This window comes from Leucoraja erinacea, chromosome 2 (genome assembly GCF_028641065.1).
Source record: "Leucoraja erinacea ecotype New England chromosome 2, Leri_hhj_1, whole genome shotgun sequence".
Lineage (NCBI taxonomy): Eukaryota > Metazoa > Chordata > Chondrichthyes > Rajiformes > Rajidae > Leucoraja > Leucoraja erinaceus.
The window spans coordinates 106,705,607-106,726,601 of record NC_073378.1 but is presented as its reverse complement, the minus strand read 5'-3'; the positions used below and the strand labels follow the sequence as shown (position 1 = coordinate 106,726,601).

The 20,995-nt window shown below is 44.2% G+C and overlaps 1 protein-coding gene across 3 annotated transcripts in view; it reads left to right on the top strand.

The window, feature by feature from the left end:
• Positions 1-20,995, top strand: part of hepacam2 (HEPACAM family member 2) — a 115,706-nt gene that overhangs the window by 70,403 nt on the left and 24,308 nt on the right. For 2 of the 3 annotated variants that reach the window (XM_055662796.1, XM_055662782.1), the window contains exons 7-8: positions 2,343-2,380; positions 13,482-13,558. In XM_055662796.1, coding sequence (XP_055518771.1) covers positions 2,343-2,380; positions 13,482-13,558 — 115 coding nt within the window. The remainder of the gene's footprint in view (positions 1-2,342; positions 2,381-13,481; positions 13,559-20,995) is intronic. The other variant, XM_055662789.1, reaches the window with a different exon arrangement.

Here is a 20,995-nt window from a genome sequence, read left to right as displayed (position 1 = left end):
AAGCGCGACCTAAGCGACTCCATGCAGCAAGCGCGACCTAACGTGGTTGCTTGAGCCATACGGCCACGCGGGGCCGGTCCCACTTCGATCACCGGAGTCGTATGGAGTTGTGCGGAGCTGGTCCCGACATAGTGCGGGGCTCCGAAAAACTGACCGTGTTTAAAAATTTCACGCGGCCATGGCCTGCCGGCCCGCAGCCGCCTCGACACCGTACATCACGCGCGAACTGCCCGCGGACTTCGCTCGAGCTTCATTTCACTCATTCGACCTCCGCGTGGCCCCCGCTTCTGGTTTGGTCGCGCTTGCCGCATGCAGGCGCTTGCCGCATGCTAGTGGGACCTGCCCGTTAGGTCGCGCTTGCCACATGCAGGTCGCATGCTCGTGGGACAGGTCCTTAACATGCCAACTATTATAAAATGCTCTGCATTTTTTTTTTCATGCACACTACCTGCACACTGCCCCTCCAGAACTATTTTCTGGTACACGTTTTCAGCTTTGCTCTTCTCTCTTCATCATCTCTCCACCCATGCAAGTAATTTTCTTTCTTCTATTTTTTTTCCAGTGTTCACTTCTCCGTTTCTGCTGTTTTAACCCTAACTTGATTAGCACAGGTGTCAGGGGTTATTGGGAGAAGGCAGGGTAGGAGGGAGAGATAGAACAGCCATAATCAATTGGCAGAATAGACTTGATGGACCAAATGGCCTAATTTTAGTCCTATCATTTATGACCTTATGACCTAATTTCAATTAAAAAAATGAACCCATAGTGCACTATGTCAAACCTGTTGGAGAGTATTTTGTGGATGTGGTGTATTTAGATTTCCAGAAGGTTTTCAATAAGACTCCGCACAAGAGGTTAGTCAGCAAGGTTAGAGGACAAGGAATTAGGTTAATATACAGACATAAATTGGGAATTGATTATCAGTCAGTAAACAAAGAGTGAGAATGAACAAATCCTATTCATTTTGGCAGGCTATAACTATGTTCGTACTGCAGTGTTTGGGCCTCAGCTATTGAAGTCTACATCAATGATTTGACCATCATTGCAGGAGACCAAACATCATACTTCCAGTTTTGTTTTGATACAACACTAATTGAAACTGTGAGTTGTGGAGGAGGGTGTAAAGAGGCTTCAGGGAGGAATTGATAAACTGAGTGAGTGAGTGGGTGAGGAATGGCAGATGGGACATATTGTAAAAAAATGGAAAATCATCCACTTTGGTACACAGAACAGAAAAGTGGTGTCTTTTTTAAATGGTGAAATTAGATAACGTAAATTTTAAAAGGTCCTGTGTGTCAGTGTGCAAACATCACTCAGGACCACCATGCAAATGCCGCAACCAATTAGGAAGGAAGACGTTGCATTGGCTTTTATTTTGAGAGGATCTGAGTACACGAATAGTGGTGCCCCATTGCAATTGTATACTGTAGGATCTGCTTAGATCATTGCTGAAGTACTGGGTACAGTTTTGGACCACTACCCAAAGTAGAGAAACAGTTGCTATGGAGGAAGTGCAACAAAGATGCACCATTCTGGTTTCTGAGATGGTGGGTTTGTCATAAAATGAGAAATGATGTGGACTAGTCCTATAATCTCCAGAGTATAGACGAATAAGTGATCTCATCAAAATATCAAACATTCTTACAAGCGCCAACAAGAGAGATGTGAGGAGGATTTTTCTCCTGGCTGACTAGGCTAGACTAGAACACCCTCAGAACGTACGGATTGTGAAGACATTTCTTCACCATCAGGGTGCTGAGCCTTTGGAATTCTTTACCTCAGAGAACTGTGGAGATTGTCATAAAGGTCATTCAAAGCAAAGGTCAATAGATTTTCATATAATTAACAGAACCTAGGAATATGGAGAATTGCTAGAAACTGGGGCAGAGTTGGAAGGCCAGCCATGATCTCAATTATTGGTGGAGCAGGAATGAAGCGTCAGATATTCTACCTCTCTTTCCGTTTCTTAAGTTTTCTCTCACTAGTTCCTGTTTTTCGACCCACACTTTTACCTTGGTCTTCTCTTCTGCCTCATCTATGTAGTGCACCTTGGAAACATCACCTTCAGCCTCCATAGATAAACTGATGACAGACAATGGTAAGCGTTTAGGTATCTTTCTCCTGTTATTCAAGAATTCTGTGCTCTTGTTATATTTCTTTCAAAAAGCTTCTGCTTACTTTCTGTGTATTTTTATCTGAGACTTTTTAAAGCAAATCAGAACAGGAATGAATTGGAAGTTTTTTATACAACTTATAATAACATGAGAACTAATGGTGTTAATGAAGCTAATGGTGAATTAATTCTAACCCGCTGCATTAAGCTTGTTTTTCATTTATTGTAGGTCACCGACAGATTATATACGAGCACACCAAGTATCAGGTAATAATATACTTAGAATAAATTGACAATTAAAAATTTGATGTAATTATGCAAGTGAAAGCAGCTGAGAACATCTTATTTTCTATATCAAAATCCAAGTGTAAAATATCTAAATAAAATGTGCACTTGATAATTTTATCACCATTTTTACCTATTTTGTTTGGGCGCTTCAAATCTTTAGTCCGGTCTTGAATTCCCAATCCTAACACTAATCAGTGAAATATATAATTAAGGATACGATTGTGACAGGAAGGATAATGTGCAGGAAGGAACTGAAGATGCTGGTTTACACCAAAGATAGACACACAATGCTGGAGTAACTCAGCGGAACAGGCAGCCTCTATGGATAGAAGGAACGGAATAAGTTACTCCAGCATTTTGTATCGATCACTGGAAGGAGAATCTTGAGATATTATGTCTACTTTTCTTAACTGGTGATTGACAAGAGGAGTTTTTTTTAAACATTTAAAAAATGTTGAAGGCTTTTGATAAAGTGACTGGCGAAAGAACAAAATTCAGAGCGTTTGCTTCGATATCATGCTGTCTGAACATCAAAGTTACATTGTGTACACTTGCTTGCTACATACTGGATATTGGATGGGCCCAACAGTAAAGATTCGCGGGAAATGGCCAGAGCAAGAAATCATTGTAATAACCACCCCCCTATCCCCACACATTTACACCTCCCTCCCCTCCCCCTCACCCCCCCCCCCACGTCCGACTTTGATGATAGTGTTGTTATTTTGAAACTCACAGATGCAGTTAATGCTCGACCCGAAGACACACATTTGTAAATGTGCTCAGAAAGTTAAAATTGAGGAGGTGACTGTAATTCTACTCGAGTAGATAAAATAGCGTTGAATTGAACTAAGAATTATAATTAAAACACAAAATTCTGAACTCAGCGGGTCAGGCAGCAACTTTGATAGGAATGGACAGGTGATGTTTCGGGTTGGGACCTAACCTGAAATGCCACTTGTCCATTCCATGCAGACATGCTGCCTGACTCATCGAGTTACTCCATTACTTTGTGTTTTACTGTAGATTCCAGCTTCAACCATTCCTTGTGTCTCCATGAATTATATTTATTTTATTTTCAGTTGGGTTTATTAGAATAGTGTTGCATATTGTGTATGCATTCGATACATACTGGAGATGATGCCATCAATTAGACAATGCAGTGGATTAAATTCATAGTATAATGAGAGGCTTGATAATTTTAAATAAAATCATTGGTAATTTTATAGCCCAGTTACTACCCAATTTGTTACTAGTATTAACTTAGAAAAACATGGGCTGGAATAGGCCATTCTGCCCTTTGAGGCTCCTTTACCATTCATGCTTGGTATATGTCAATATCAGAATTCCACTCTTGCCCCATACCCACTGACATACTGTGTCTTAAAATTATTTATCTTTGCCATAAATATATTCAGTGGTTTGGCCCCCACAATATTTTGCTGTTGACAATTGCACAAGGTCACCCACTCTCTCAGATCAGAGCTTTCTTCTCCGCCCTGTATAACTCCATATTCTGAGGCTGACCCAGCTGGTGTCAGATCTGCGAGTCACTATTGCATAGATTTTGCAGCAACAATAAGCATGAGGAACAGAACTAATTGCCAACAAGGAATGTACCTGACGGTATGTTCCAGAGTGTGTAGGAAAGAACTGCAGATGCTGGTTTCAATCAAAGGTAGACACAAAATGCTGGAATAATTCAGCAGGACAGGCAGCATCTCTGGAGAGAAGGAATGGGTGAAGAAGGGTCTCAACCCGAAACGTCACCCATTTCTTCTCTCCAGTGATGCTGCCTGTCCTGCTGAGTTACTCCAGAATTTTGTGTCTACCTTCAGTATGTTTCAGAGTCCACACCTGCACAATTAACGACATGAACATGGAGATTGCTCACTATATTATGCTCCTGTGCGAGCTTCACAATGGCAGAACCGTTCATACCCCCAGAACTGTAACCAATGTAAAGTGTGAAATTACTGTCCTTCTCCATTAATTATCGGCTAAACAAGCATAAAAATGGTAAGAATATTGCACTGAGGAGTAGGTGAAATTTAGCATAAAGTCATAATGACTGCCTAACACTGAAAATGTAATTGTACATGTGTGCGTTCCTTCAAAATTACATTATTATTGAATTTTTTGAAACCTGTTATTCCTTGTCTCTTTCTTCTCTCATGGCCCCATTTTTTCTTGATTTATTTTCTATACGTACTTTTACAATTAATGAAATATTTTAACATACTGTTTGGCTTGGACAGTATTTTTCAATCTGATTGGTAAAGAGCTACCTGTTGGGTACCAAAGATCACCTGGAAATATAACATAAGACCATAAGATCAGACGACATGGGAGCAGATCGAGTCTACTCCGTCATTCAGCCCATCGAGTCTACTCCGCCATTCTATCATGGCCGATCTATTCTTCTCTACCCCATTCTCCTGCCTTCGCCTCATAACCTTTGATGTCCTTCCTTCCCAATCAAGAACCTATCAAACTCCACTTTAAAAATACCCAGGGCCAGCTACTACAGCCACCTGTTGCAATGAATTCCAACAGATTCACCACACTCTGGCTAAAGATATTCCTCTCCATCTCCACTCCAATGACACCACTCTGAAACTCACAAAAGTTCCCAGTTGATTGCCAGTACCGTTCCCTCAATCCCACCCACATCATCCATGCCAATGCATCACATCACATTAACTGCAACAACAATCAATTTATTTTGTATGGTAGTGAATCCAACTAATGTGTAGTATCAAAAGTTGGGCAGTGATGAGTTTAAATTGGTATCATATAGCCATTGGCTATAAGAGGAAGGTTGACCTACCAACAAATCAAATTCAATTATGGGGGGAATTAAGAATTAAAAGGAACTTGTGTTGCAAACAGAATAGCACCTGATGCATTTTATGCACAACAATCAAGTTTTTATTTAATTAGACAGGTGAAAGTGCATTAGGATTGTTCCACCATCTAATCACAGGCAAATGAAGAGCAAACCTGTAAAACCAGTTAAGGGTAATACTTACAGTATACCTAAAATAACATAGTCAGCTCCCACCTGATATTGTTTGCAAATTAGACGAATAAATTTAGAAGAGAATTTTGTTCCTAAGGTTTGCAGTGACTCTTGATCTATAACCGGGGTCTCCAAAGTATGGCCCGCGGGCCACATTCGGCCCGCCACGAGATTTTATCCGGCCCGCAGCAAGCTCTTAACACGTTCCGTGCAGCGTGCTATTTAGCGGGTTCTGTGGTAGCGCAGGAACTTACACGTCAGTTTGCCTTAGGCCAGGAGTCGGCAACCTTGTTCTGCATAGAGGCCAGGACCCATGTCTGTGAGCAGATAGTGGGCCACATGTTATCTGCTCCAAAACGCTGGAATGAATTACGGGGCTGCAGCGGTTAAAGATCAGTGGCAGGAGAGATTGTGCGGGGCACTCGCTGGCTTTGTGGTGTGGAGCGGAGAGGAGCAGGATATAGTCGAGTCTGTGCTGGTGCCAAGCCTGTCCTTCCCTGGGCTGTGCCTCCAGTGTCCCGCCGGGGGATCAGCACGGCAGCTGACAGAAACCTGAGAAGGAGGGGAAGGTGAAGAAGTTCTGTCAAACAAATTCCCCCTCCTTCCCCACCTCGCCACGATCCAACGGGAGAAGCCAGAGACTCCCGCCTGGAGAAGCGAGTGATTGATAGCAACCCTCCAGCCACCGTGCGAATCCCGCAACCGCTGTTGCCTTCGGTGTCTCACACCACACACATGCCACACGCACAGGGCTGGCTTCAGCTGCCTGAAGCAGGAGCCCACCTCCCAGGGAAAGCGCTTGTGATTCCTGTAGCAAACCCCCTCGGGTAGACTGAAGTTTGGAAGGGTTGTGTTTACAGCGGGAACTGGAGGATCTCCCCACCATTCACATGGGGCCTGAGTGACCCCAGTCGGTAGCGCAACAATTGTCAAAAAATTTTAAAAGGAGTTCCATCCTTCCCATTAATGAGGTTGCATAAAAATGTATGATTTTGTTGGTTAACCTTGATGGATGGCTACAAGTTTTGTTTTGAATTTCTTCCATTTGTTTTACTTAAATTCTTTTTTGAGTTCATTAAAATTTATAAAACTGACATTTCTTTATTTTTTTCTAAACATGCTGGTACAAAGTAAGCATGCACGAATGGCCTACTCCTGCACCTATTTTCTATGTTTCTATGTAAGCATGCAGGTACAGCAGGCAGTGAAGAAAGCGAATGGCATGTTGGCCTTCATAATAAGAGGAGTTGAGTATAGGAGCAAAGAGGTCCTTCTGCAGTTGTACAGGGCCCTAGTGAGACCACACCTGGAGTATTGTGTGCAATTTTGGTCTCCAAATTTGAGGAAGGACATTCTTACTATTGACGGAGTGCAGCGTAGGATCACGAGGTTAATTCCCGGGATGGCGGGATTGTCATATGTTGATAGAATGGAGCGTCTGGGCTTGTACACTCTGGAATTTAGAAGGATGTGAGGGTATCTTATTGAAACATATAAGATTATTAAGGGTTTGGACAGGCTAGAGGCAGGAAACATGTTCTCGATGTTGGGGGAGTCCAGAACCAGGGGCCACAGTTTAAGAATAAGTGCTAAGCCAATTAGAACAGAGATGAGGAAAAACGTTTTCACACGGAGGGTTGTGAATCTGTGGAATTGTCTGCCTGAGAATACAGTGGAGGCCAATTCTCTGGATGTTTTCAAGAGAGTTAGATAGAGCTCTTAAAGATAGCGGAGTCAGGGGATATGGCGAGAAGGCTGGAACTGGGCACTGATTGTGGATGATCAGCCATGATCATATTGAATGGCGGTGCTGGCTCGAAGGGCCGAATGGCCTACTCCTGCACCTATTGTCTATTGTCTTATGGCCTGCAAAAATGTGCCAAATATTTAATGTGGCTTGCATGCTGAAAAGTTTGGAGGACCCTGATCTATAAAATGAACATTGTAACTCTGCAGATCCTCGTCCTGGCAACATCCTTGTAAGCTGAGAGCAGCTGTTTGATATTGGGAAGAGGCCTGAAGGAGGTTCATGGCATTGACTTTTCCCATGACAAAATGCTGGGCATAACAATTATTGCAATCAAGCATGTTTCTTTTCTTGACGATGGTCACAATTATTTTCTCTGAGATCCCCTTTTTGCATTTGGATGACTTCACAGTCCCTTACTACATTCTCTATATAATCAAGACTATGCAGCCAAATTCTGCTCTAACTACAGTTACAGGTTTGCAGATGACACCACTGTAGTGGGCTGGATGTTGAACAATGATGAGACAAGAGTATAGGAAGGAGAGGATAGTTATATTGTGTCAAGGCAACAACATTCCCTCAATGTCACTAAGATGAAGTAGTAGTCAATAGATCCCAGTCAGCATCAAATGTGCTCAAGTGGAGAAGGTGAAGAGCTTCAAGTTCCTGTGCATAGAAATGTCACCAACCAATTTGTCCTCTTACAAACACTTACAGATAGGCTGCAGAAAATATCAAATCAAATCAAATCAAATCAACCTTTATTGTCATCTTGCAAAGCAACAGTTGCACAGTGCAAAATGAGAAGACGTTTCCCAGGGAATACCGGAGCATCGCACATGAATCTTAAAACATTTCACACAAAATAACAATAAAAACAATCCAGTCCCTGATGAAACAGTATAAATAGTTAAAAGCAGGTAAAACAGCAACATTAAAATACAGTAAAACCAATCATTAAAATGTCCAGGGCAGCTGATTTGAGTGGCCAGTGCCAGAGTTATTAAAATGTCAGTGCAAAGCCGCAGAATCAGGTGACTGTGAGTACAGAGTGACTGTTTAGCAGCCTCACAGCTTGTGGCAGGAAGCTGTTTAGCAGTCTGGTAGTCCGGTCTTTGATGCTACGGTATCTCTTGCCTGATGGCAGGAGATCCAGGTGTGTGTGGAGGGGGTGCAGTTTGTCCTTAGCTATTCTCAGAGCTTTTTTCAGACAGCGGCTCTGGAACAGTTCTTGTACCGAGGGTAGGGAGACGCCAATGATCCTCTCTGCTCCCCTCACTACCCTCTGCAGAGCCTTCCTGTCCGAGCAGTTGCAGTTGGAGTACCATGTGTTTATGCAGTACGTGAGTACAGACTCCACCGTGCCCCTGTAAAAAGTCCTGATGATGTTGGTGGGGAGTGAGGCCTGTTTGAGTTTCCTCAGGAAGTGCAGTCGCTGATGGGCCCATTTGACAATCCCAGTGTTGTTCCTGGACCAGGTGAGACTGTCTGTAATTTGCACTCCGAGGAACTTAATGCTCTCCACTCTCTCCACTGTGATGCCACTGATGTTGAGGGGTGTGTGTTTTGGCTGCGCCCTCCTGAAGTCGCCAACCATCTCCTTTGTTTTGTCGACATTTAATGCTAGATTGTTGTTGCCGCACCCAGTCCACTAGTTGTTTTATTTCCTCCCTGTACATTGATTCGTCATCTCCGCTGATGAGTTCCACCACTGTTGTGTCATCCGCGAATTTTATGATCTTATTGTCCCTGAATCTGGCAGCACAGTCATGTGTGAGCAGTGTGAACAACAGCGGGCTGAGCACACAGCCTTGAGGGGAGCCGGTGCTCAGCGTGATCGAGCCTGAAGTGTTCTTGCCAACACGGACTGACTGCAGTCTCTCTGAAAGAAAGTCCAAGATCCAGTGACACAGGGTGGTGTTGAGGCCCAGCAGGGTTAATTTCTCCACAAGTCTCTGTGGGATGATGGTATTCAAAGCTGAGCTGAAGTCAATGTACAGGATTCTGGCTAGGTGTTTTTGTTTTCCAGATGAGTGAGTACTGTGTGCAGCGTGGTAGAGATGGCATCTTCTGTAGAACGGTTGGGGCAATAGGTAAACTGGAGGGGGTCTAACGATGAGGGGAGGCTGGCATTAATGTGAGGTTTAACCAGGCATTCAAAGCACTTCATTATTATTGGGGTCAGGGCGGTAGTCATTTAGGCAGGCCACAACTGGTTTCTTTGCTATTGGGATTATTGTAGAAGTTTTGAGGCACGTGGGGACAATGGCTTGACTAAGGGAGATGTTGAAGATGTCTGTTATCACATCTGCTAACTCCTCAGCACATTCCTTGAGCACACGTCCTGGGATGTTGTCGGGTCTGACTGCTTTCCACGGGTTGACCTTAGACAGGATTCTCCGTGTGGCCATTGAGTCTATGGTCAGGACTGGCTGGTCAGTTTGTAAGCAGGGGCTGGCTCTCCCCTTGGGTGTGGTGTTAGCTGCATCAAAATGTGCAAAGAAGTTATTCAGTTTATCTGGGAGAGAAGTGTCTGTGTCAGTTACCTGCTGCCTTGCCTTGTACCCCGTCAGTTTGGATTCCCTTCCACATCCTCCTGGTGTCTCTTGTGTCACAGAGGTGTCCCTGGATTTTCCCTGCGCAGGTACGTTTCGCTGCCCTGATTCCTTTTTCCAGTGCAGTCCTAGTAGATCAAAGAGCGGCTGTGTAACCGGCTCTGTAGGCTGCATCACGAGCCCTCAGCAGCGAGCGCACCTTTGCTGTCATCCATGGCTTTTCATTTCCACGTGCAGTGAAAGTTTTCATGACGGTGACATCCTCGGTGCACTTAGCAACGTAGCTTGTTACAGTCTCTGCGTACTCCTCAATGTTGATGAGGTCATCAAAGGATGCTGCTGTCCTGAACACATCCCAGTCAGTGTGCAGGAAGCAATCCTGCAGTGCTGAAGCTGCTCCCTCTGGCCAGACCCTGGTGTGTTTTCTCTCCGCTCTGACTTGTTTTTGCAGTGGTCTGTAGGCTGGTGTTAAAAACACTGAAATGTGGTCAGAGTGGCCCAGGTGAGGGCGTGGGGCTGCCTTATAGGCCTCTGGGGTGTTTGTGTAAACCAAGTCCAAGATGTTCTATCCCCTGTTCTCAAAATCCATATATTGCTTGAATTTTGGGAGCACAGTCTTAAGGCTGGTGTGATTAAAATCCCCGGCCACCACAATAAAGCTGTCAGGAGATTTGGTCTGGAACTCACTGACGGCGTCATGCAGGGCTCCCAGTGCTTCGTTGGCCTTAGAATTTGCATTAGCACTTGGAGCAAGATATACAGCCACAACAAAAACAACGGAGAATTCCCTCGGCAGATAGAAAGGCCGACATTTCACGATGAGGAATTCTATCAGCGGAGAGCAATGTTTACCGGCTATCGTAGCGTTCACACACCAGTCCTTGTTTATGTACAAACACAGGCCTCGACCTCGGCTCTTACCAGAGCTAGCTGCTTCTCTGTCCGCACGGAACGATGTCATTCCCTCCAGCTGTATCGCCGAGTCCGGGATGTTACCTATCAGGATGCAATGAAACTTCGTTTGGCGAATGCTCTGCCCAAGACTGACACTATCTGGCAAATGCAGTAGATTTGCTGGAACTCTGCAAATTCAAGTATTTGCAGAGAGTTGGGGATGAAGTCCAGTCCAGTCCATCACACAAACAACCTTCCCCCCTCTCCATTTTACAGAGGCTAATCAACCTACAAACTTTGGGACAAAGAGAATATACAACTCAACACAGTGAGCACCTGAGGTCAGGATCGGGTCTCTGGTACTGTGAAGCAGCAGCTCTACCACTGCACCACTGCACCACCCCTGCATGCACTGTGTGGCTCTTTTATAGCTGTAATTTCTCTCCAGCGGTAACACTGTAACACTATATTCTACACTCAGGTTATTTTTCTCTTTGCACTACTTGTTGTACTTGTGTATGATTTGATGGCACTCATGCCTGGTGTCATTTGATTTGATCACACAATCAACATTTTTCATTATATTTCAATACGCATGTCGATAATAATCTAAAGCCATCAGTAGTCATGTCATTCTGACATTCATGTTGCTCATATATTGAAGTAGGCCAATAATTGCTAATGCCTGGATTGAGGGTGATGCCATAAGGCCCTGTAATTGTCATTTTGATGAAACAGGATGTTTGTTCTGACAATATTATGTTCAAAAAAATTTGTCAAAGGAAGGACTGAAATAAAGTTGCTTCTGTTTCCTTACCAATCCACCTTTCCAAAATTTGTATCATTACCCTTTCTGCCATTGAGACTGCTGAGGTGAATCCGTTTATCCAATGGAACTCAACCAGTGTACAAGTGTACAGGACCAGAGGATCTGAGCTATAGGAAGAGGCTGAAGTGCAGGAATCTGGTGGGTGATCTTATGGGGGTGAATAAAATCATTAGGGAAATAGATAGGGTGAATGCAGAGTCTTTTACTCAGAGTAGGGGAATTAAGAACCAGAGGACATAGGTTTAAGATGAGAGAGGAATGATTTAATAGAAAACGGAGGGCCAGCTTTTCCTCACAGAGGGAGGTGAGTTTGTGGAAAGTGCTGCCAGAGAAGGTCGTTAAGATTGGTACTATAACAGCATTTGAAAGATAATTGGACAGCTATATGGGTAGGAAATGTGTAGAGCGATATGGGCCAAGTTGCATGGGTAAATGGGACGAGCTTAGATGGGGCACTTTGGTCAGCATGAACAAATCAGGCAGACCAAGATGCCCCATCTAAGCTCGTCCCGTACTGTGTGACTCTATAACTCAGTCATGGGTTGCTTAATGCTGGCTCAAACCCATTTAGATTCTTCCACATTCTGATCACAGCGTAAATGAAGAGTAAACCTGTAAATCAAATTAAGAGTAATACTTGACACTGAAATAGCATAATCAGCTCCACCCTCTACTGTTTGCAAATTACGTTTAAGTAAATTTGAGAAGGAATTTTGTTCCCTCATCCAGTTTCTTCTACCTCCACATATCTTTATTTTCTTCACAGTCATCTTTATTTTTTATCTTCCAGTCCACTTGCAACTGGAGTAATCAAACAGGTTTTATGTTTGGTAAACTCAATTTTTAGACGTCTGTAATTAACTATCTTTATTTACACAAGACAAGCCCGGCCGATACATTTTTTTCCCTCGTGCTTCAGGTAAAATACCTTCCTTGTGGCACGTCTTTAACACTTGTCATAGTTATAGAGTCGTGCAGCACAGAAACAGACACTTCCACCTACCAAATCAATACTAACTAGCAAGCGCTTTGTAAGAATTCCAGACTGTATTGGTTTTCATTACGTATTGTATCAGGACTTGTTATCTTGATTAAAATTTACTTCTGAATTCTAAAGTTGGCAGAAGGGATATCCAGCTTGTCATGATTCCAAATAGGTTTATTTCTGGTCGATCAATAAGTAGTTAATGACGTAAATAATAACACGTTCACTGTTGGCTTAATGCCAGTTCTATAAAATTATCCTAAAGTACATCCTAAATATTACTCCTAAAGTATCTTTGAGTTTTATACTTTCCATTTGTTATTCATATCTTAAAAAGATTAGAGTTTGGTCAAAACGATATTGCCCAAAACCTCCTCCCAACCTGCTCTCTGTATGTTCAAGAAGGAACTGCAGATAGAAACATAGAAACATAGAAATTAGGTGCAGGAGTAGGCCATTCGGCCCTTCGAGCCTGCACCGCCATTCAATATGATCATGGCTGATCATCCAACTCAGTATCCCGTACCTGCCTTCTCTCCATACCCCCTGATCCCCTTAGCCACAAGGGCCACATTTCTGGTTTATGCATTTATGGAAAATCGAAGGTAGACAAAAATGCTGGAGAAACTCAGCGGGTGTGGCAGCATCTATGGAGCGAAGGAAATACATTCGGTCTGAAGAAGGGTTTCGGCCCTGGAACGTTGCCTATTTTCTTTACTCCTTAGATGCTGCCGCACCCGCTGAGTTTCTCCAGCATTTTTGTCTACCTGCTTTCTGTATGTCCTTGTTGCAAATGTTGAAGCACAAGAGACAGCAGCTGCTGGAGTTTTGAGCAAAGCACAAAGTGCTGGAGCAACTCAACGGAAGGGTCTCGACCCGAAACGTCGCACATTCCTTCTCTCCAGAGATGCTGCCTGTCCTGCTGAGTTATTCTGGAATTTTGCGTCTAACTTCGGCTCAGCTGACCTGCTGAGCTGATCCAGTAAATTTTGTTTATGGAAATTTTGAGCGGTTTATCTAATTTTGAAAATGTTCTGTTTGTTTCCAGTAGAACAAGAGCCATCTATGGATGATTATGGAATATATGAATTTGTTGCTGTACCAGAGCCTGCATCATTTCCACAGGTTGGTGTTGAGTGAGACTGGATTTGCAAATGTCAATGCTTGTTTACCACTGTTAGAACTGCTTGTTTGTTAACAACCTGCTCTCAAATTGCTGAATAATCCTAATGTAAGTGCAAATACTAAATGGAAAAGACAATCAGCATTTGCATCTGGAATCATCACAGATTAACATTAACTCACTCGGTGAATATTGCATTGACATTGTAAATTAGCCGTTGCAGAAATTAAGTAACTGGACAGACTCATTTGTAATAAATAATTATATTGGAGGTCTCTGGATGTATTTTGGCAAATGTTAAAGGTAATATGGTTTATAGAAGGTAGTTGAGGCCAGTTCATTGGCTATATTTAAGAGGGAGTTAGATGTGGCCCTTGTGGCTAGAGGGATCAGGGGGTATGCAGAGAAGGCAGGTACATTATACTGAGTTGGATGATCAGCCATGATCATATTGAATGGCGGTGCAGGCTCGAAGGGCCGAATAGCCTACTCCTGCACCTATTTTCTATGTTTCTATATGTTTAATATATTTAAGAGGGTTAGCAACTTTTTGTAGTTAGATGAAAATAAGTGAAATATAAATGACTGCATTACCGATTGCAGGGGCCTTGACAAAGGTCTTTGTATATTCTCTAACGACAGGCAAGGTCCTGAAGGAATGGAGAGCAGCCATCGGGGTGGGGGGGAGGGGGGAGGGGGGGGGGGGGGGGGGGGGGGGGGGGGGGGGGGGGGGGAGGGGAAAGGGGGGGGAAGGGTGGGGGGGGGGTGGGTGAAGGGGTGTCAGTCTACCCGTGACAGGAGGGGGAGGGTTTATACAGTTTGATAGCCACAGGGAAAAAGGATCTCCTGTGGCGTTCTGTGCTGCATCTTAGTGGAACCAGTCTGTTGCTGCAGGTACTCCTCAGGTTGACCAGTGTGTCATGGAGGGGGTGAGCTGTATTGTCCAAGATGCTCCGCCATTTGAGGAGCATCCTCCCCTCCAAGACCATCTCCAGTGAATCCTACTCCACCCCCAGGACGGAGCCAGCCTTCTTGATGAGCTTGTTAATGTTGGTGTCCGTGGCATTCGTCCTGCTTGTGAATCAAAATTTAAAAATAGCATGTTTAGGGTAATGTAGAGAACAGTCTTCACTCTTTTTTGAGCTGTTCATTCCAACATTTATGTGAATTTGTCATATTTAATATGGAAGATGGGGGCAGTGGAGCAGGATTATTTGTTATCATTTAAATATGGCAGAGCATTGCTGCTGGCATGCATTTGATAGCCATTCAATGTCAGTTTATAGGTGACAGAGCATGTAATAATGAAGATATTTTAACCAAGCAGCATGAATATTGAGTAGGAAAGAACTGCAGATGCTGGTTTAAATCGAAGGTAGGCACAAAATCCTGGAGTAACTCAGCGGGACGGGCAGCATCTCTGGAGAGAAGGAATGGGTGATGTTTCGGATCGAGATCCTTCTTCAGACTGATGTCAGTGGAGCGGGCGGGACAGGGATAGAATGTAGTCGAAAACAGTAAGACTGGTGGGAGAACTGGGAAGGGGGAGGGGATGGAGAGAGAGGGAAAGCAAGGGCTATTTGAAGTTAAAGAAGTCAATGGGGTGCAAGCTACCCAAGCGAAATATGAGGTGCTGTTCCTCCAATTTGCGCTGGGCCTCGCTATGACAATGGAGGAGGCCCAGGATAGAAAGGTCAGATTGGGAATGGGAGGGGAAGTTAAAGTGCTGAGCAAATCAGAGATCAGGTAGGTTAAGGCGGACTGAGCGGAGGTGTTCAGCAAAACTATCGCCGAGCCTGCGTTTGGTCTCGCCGATGTACAGACGTTGACACGTGGAACTGTGGATACAGTAGATGAGGTTGAAGGAGGTGAGTGAACTTCTGCCTCACCTGACAAAACTGCTGGGGTCCTTGGATGGAGTTGATGGGGAGGTATAGGGACAGGTGTTGCAGGGGAAAGTACCCATGGGGTGGTTTGAGTGGGAAGGGAGGAGTTGGCCAAGGATTTGCGATGGGAGCGGTCTCTGCGGAAAGCAGAAAGGGGTGGAGATGGGAAGATGTGGCCAGTAGTGGGATCCCATTGGAGGTGGCAAAAGTGTTGGAGGATTATATGCTGTATGCGGCAGCTGATGGGGTGGAAGCCGAGGACAAGGGGGACTCTATCCTTGTTACGAATGGGGGGAGGGGGAGTAAGAGCGGAGCTGTGGTATATTAAGGAGACCTTAGTGAGAGCCTCATCTATAATGGAAGAGGGGAACCCCCGTTTCCTAAAGAATGAGGACACCTCCAATGATCTAGTATGGAAAACCTCATCCTGGGCACAGATGTGTCATAGACTGAGGAATTGGGAGTAGGGGATAGAGTCTTTACAGGAAGCAGGGTGGGAAGAAGTGTTGTCTAGATAGTTATGAGAGTCAGTAGGTTTGTAGTAGATATCAGTAAATAATCTGTCTCCTGTGATGGTGACGATGAGATCCAGAAATGGTAGGGAGATGTCGGAGATGGTTCAAGTGAATGTGAGTGCAGGATGGAAGTTAGTTGTGAAGTTGATGAAGTCAGTGACTTCTGCGTGGGTGCAGGAGGCAGCACCGATGCAGTCGTCAATGTAACGATGGTAGAGATTGGGGATAGGGCCAGTGTACGTCTGGAACAGTGACTGTTCGATGTACCCAACAAAGAGGCAGGCATTTCTGGGGCCCATGTGAGGGTTCATGGGTACGCTTTCAATTTGGAGGCAGTGGGAGGAATCGACGAAGAAGAAGCTGTTAAGGGTAAGGACCAGCTGTGCTAGGCAGAGGAGAGTATTCGTAAATGGAAATTGGTTGGTTCTGTGGTCGAGGATGAATATTGATTTCTCTAACTTCAAGTAACCCCTGCATTCCCTCTCTCTCCATCCTTCCGCCACCCTAGTGTTTTGTAATAACTACATTACAAAGTATTAGGTGAACCACAAGGCTTTTATTAAAACATATGCAGAGAGAATGATACATATTACTGCATCAGTATCATCTTACAGACTGTCGAGTTAGGGACAAGCAGGGCTGATATCAGTAACTGTATTCCTTACTCAAGTCCCGGACTGGATTACATAGCAAGGTGGAATGTGTAACATGCATAGTATATGTGATGAAGATTATATTGGCAGAGATTAATATGGTTAATCTACACCTAGTCCTTTTGCTAATTCCACTGTTTGTATCCTTTTGTTATCACTTCGTCCCCAGTCAACAATGGACCATTGTGGGCTCCACCTTTCCAGAGTCATCGATGCAGGCTCTGGTTTGTTCTGTACCTTCTCATACCTTTAGTTTCCCTCTCCCTGACTCTCAGTCTGATGAAGGGTCTCGACCCAAAACATCAACTATTCATTTCCTGCAGAGATACTGCCAAAGTGGGTCACATTGAGTTACTCCAGCATTTTCTGTCTATCTTCAATTTTAACCATACTTTTATTACATTGATATTCAAAATTACTGTTCTGAAAAATTACAAAAAAAACATTATCTTGTGACATGAGAACTGTTAATCCAGAAAACATTTAATACAAGTTTTGATGGAGTGATAAAGTTATACACTATGTCTACCATCATTTACTTGTGGATTTATATTGATTCTTGCCCTTCAACATAAGAAATAGGAGTATCATTTGACTAAGATAAAGGCAAGTTGGGAACGTGGAGGAAATTTGTAATGTGATAACTATAAATATGCATATAACTTTGACTGCATCGTGTTCTATGACTTTTGACATACCTTAGTAGTGCAAGAGCCTGATGAACCAACTGATCCCTCAAGGATCAAAGACTCCCTTTAGATATAGCTGTTTCAGCAAACTGGATCCAAAATTGTCTTGGTGATAGGAGTCTGAGAGTAATGGTGGAGGATTGATTTTTCTAAATGTAAGTTTGTAATCAGTGGTTTACTTTAGGGATCGATACTGGAACATTTTGTTTGTCATGCATTTACTAGACTTGGATGAGATTATTTGAGGTCTGATATGTTTGCTGATGACATGAAGATTGGTGAACTTGTAAATAACAAGGATGGATACAGAGACACATAGATCACCTGGGAAGTTTGATTGTGCAGTGTCAGATATAATTTTATTTGCCAAGCATGAGGAAATACATTTTGGGTCATTAATATTGACAGGACATATGCTGTAAATGACAGAAACCTTAGATGTACAGAGGGACCTTGGAGCGCAAGTTCATAGGTCCTTGAAAGTGGTGACGAAGGTGGAATAGGGTACTGAAGAAGCCATTTAGTTGACTCGAAAAACAACACAAAGTTCTGGAGTACGTCAGCGGGTCAGGCAGCATCTCTGGAGATCATGGATAGGTGACATTTTGGGTCAGGACCATTTTTCAGACATTGAGGTGACACTTAGACATCAGACATTTAGTTTGCTTTCCTTGATAGGCAGGGCAACAAGATGTTATTTAACCAATATTTAAAATATAGTGTTCTGTTCTGGCTACAGCACTACAGAAGGGATATGATTGCATTAGATGGAGTGTAAATGAGATTTATCAGGACGTTACCTGGAATGGAAGGTTTTAGTTAACAAGAGATTGCATAGGACCATCTGGCTGGAGTTTTGTGGGCATCTTCAGCTTCTAATTACTGAGGTCTGAGATTCCCATCTGCTTTAAAAGGGCATCAATATTACTGCTGCCCAAAAAGAGTATGGTGACATGCCTCAGTGACAACCTCATATCAATTCCTACCTTAGCAAGAACGGACCCACTACAATTTGCCTACCGCCACAATAGATCAACAGAGATGTGATCTCGCTGGCTCTCCACTCTGCACTGGACCTCTTGGACAATTAAAATATATACATCAGGTTGTTGTTTATCGACCACAGCTTGCCGTTTAATACCATTATCCACTCCACACTCCTTACCAAGCTCAGGGAACTTGGTCTCTGCGCAATCTGCACCATGCCTCCCACTCTGCAGTGGGCAGCACAGTGGTGCAGCGGTAGAGATACTGCCTTATAGTGCCAGAGGCCCGGGTTCGATCCTGACTAAGGGTGCTATCTGTATGGAGTTTGTACGTTCTCCCCGTGAACTGCGTGGGTTTTCACTGGGATCTCTAGTTTCCTCCCACACTCCAAAGATGTACAGATTTGTACGTTGATTGGCTTGGTAAAATTGTAAATTGTCCCTAACGTGTGTAGGATAGTGCTAGTATGCGGGGATCGCAGGTCGGGGCAGACTCGGTGGGCCGAAGGGTCTGTTTCCATGCTATATATTTAAACTAAACTAAACTAAATCCCTTTGCAAATGGCTCCTCAATTTCCTCATCAACAGATGACTATATACATTATTATGAATTGACAACACTTTCTCCTCAATAATCATCAGCACTGGGGCACGTCAAGGCTGTGTGCTCAGTCCCCTGCTCCACTCACTCTACACCCATTACTGTATAGTTGGAACAGAGTTCCAACTACATCTTTAAATTCACTGATGACACCACCGTTGTTGACTTATTACGGATAATGATGAGTCACAGTATAGAAGGAAGATTGATCATCTGATTGAATGATGCCAGAACAATAACCTTGCTCTCAACATCAGTAAAACCAAGGAACTGATTATTGCTTTTAGCAGTGGAAGGCTGAGATCCACAAAACTGTCCATCGGTGGGTGGGTGGTGGAAAGAGTCAACAACTTTCAAGTTGTTGGGCGTGCATATTTATGAATATTTGTCCTGAACCCAACACATGAATGTAATCATAAAGAAAGTCCATCAACATCTTTACATCCTTAGAACTTTGAAGAGAATCGGTATCTCTTGAACATCTACAGATGCACAGTAAAGAGCATATTGACGGGTTGCATCACAGCCTGGTTCAGCAACTCAAATGCCTAAGAATGAAGGACATTACAAAAAGTGGTGGACACTGCCCGGTCCATCATGGAAACTGACATTTCCACAATTAAAGGAATCTATAAGAGACGCTACCTCAAAAAGGCAGTCAGTATCATCAAGGACCCGCACGACCCTGACTACACTTTCATTTCACTCCTGCATTGAGAAGGTATAGGAGTCTGAAAACTTTGACCATCAGGTTCAGAAACAACTTCTTCTTAACGCCGACAAACACCACTAAAGTTAGAACCAAGAGCCATCTTAGTTGCACCATTTACTTGGTGTTTTGATTTGCTTTGCACCATATTGGGGTTTTCAATTTATTGCATTTTCTTTGCTTTTTATGTTATCTATTGTGTACTATGTTTACAAACCAGTTGTGCTGCTGCAAGTGCGAATTTCATCATTCAGTTTTGGTACATATCTATAGTATTAATAAAAGTCTCATCTTCACCATTCCTGTCTACGTTATAAATACATTTTAGAAAAAACGCTACCCTATATCGCTATGATTTTTTCGCCATCTTACTCACCGTCCGCCTCTCCTCCAAACGCCCCAAGGTTTTTTCTGATCAGTGAAATAATAAAAAAGTTATGAATGTTTAAAAAATTGTGAGATCAGCAGATTGGTCTTCTCGCCTGTCAGTCACCATGATGAAGGTAACGCCCCTTCCGGGGAGCCAAGAGAATAAAGCCCCGGAGGCCAGACGTGAGTCAGTCACCCCGGAAGACCGTGAGTGAGAGTTGAGTCCAGAACTGTGAGTCTACGCCGTGAGTGAACTGAACTGTGAGTCTGCACTGTGCTGCTTGAATTGAATTGAAGGGTTGGTCTGCACTGTGCTGCTTGAACTGAATTGAAGGGTTGGTCTGCACTGTGCTGCTTGAACTGAATTGAAGGGCTGGTCTCCACTGGGCTGCTTGAACTGAATTGAAGGGCTGGTCTGCATTGTGCTGCTTGAACTGAATTGAAGGGTTGGTCTGCACCGTGTGTGGATGTGGCGTCGAAGGATGTGAAGCCGAAGCAAAGAAGTGGAAGCCAAATAACCGAACGGAAACAAAGCCGAAACGCCAACTAACCGACAGCGTACGAAGCTGAAATGCAAACTAACCGAAAGGGTAGGACGCCTACAAGCCAACTCACTGAATGGCCGCTCTGCCGAAAAGTCAAATAATAGACATGACGTCGCTGGGGGGGGGGGGGGGGGGGGGGGGGACTTGTCAGGAATTGGTCCAGGCTCCCGCGTCCATCACATCACTGGCCGGTGGAGACGGGAGGGTGGGGGTCATTTTCCCACACAGGCTATAGGTGACTGGGCACTCTGAACCCGAGCACCAAGTTGTAAGCGGCCGAAGGAGCGCATCCCTCGGGACAGCCCCCACTCTCCCACAGCCACGGCCACGGCCGCCCTCCGCCTCGTCTCCCCTGTGCAGCCGCACTATGACGGGCTGTGGGTCGACAGCGCCGGCTGGAGCAGAGGCTGGAGCAGAGTCAGCGGACAGGCTGGTCCCTCTGCCCACCCAGAGGCACTGCCATTACCCCCCGACACCCACACCGAG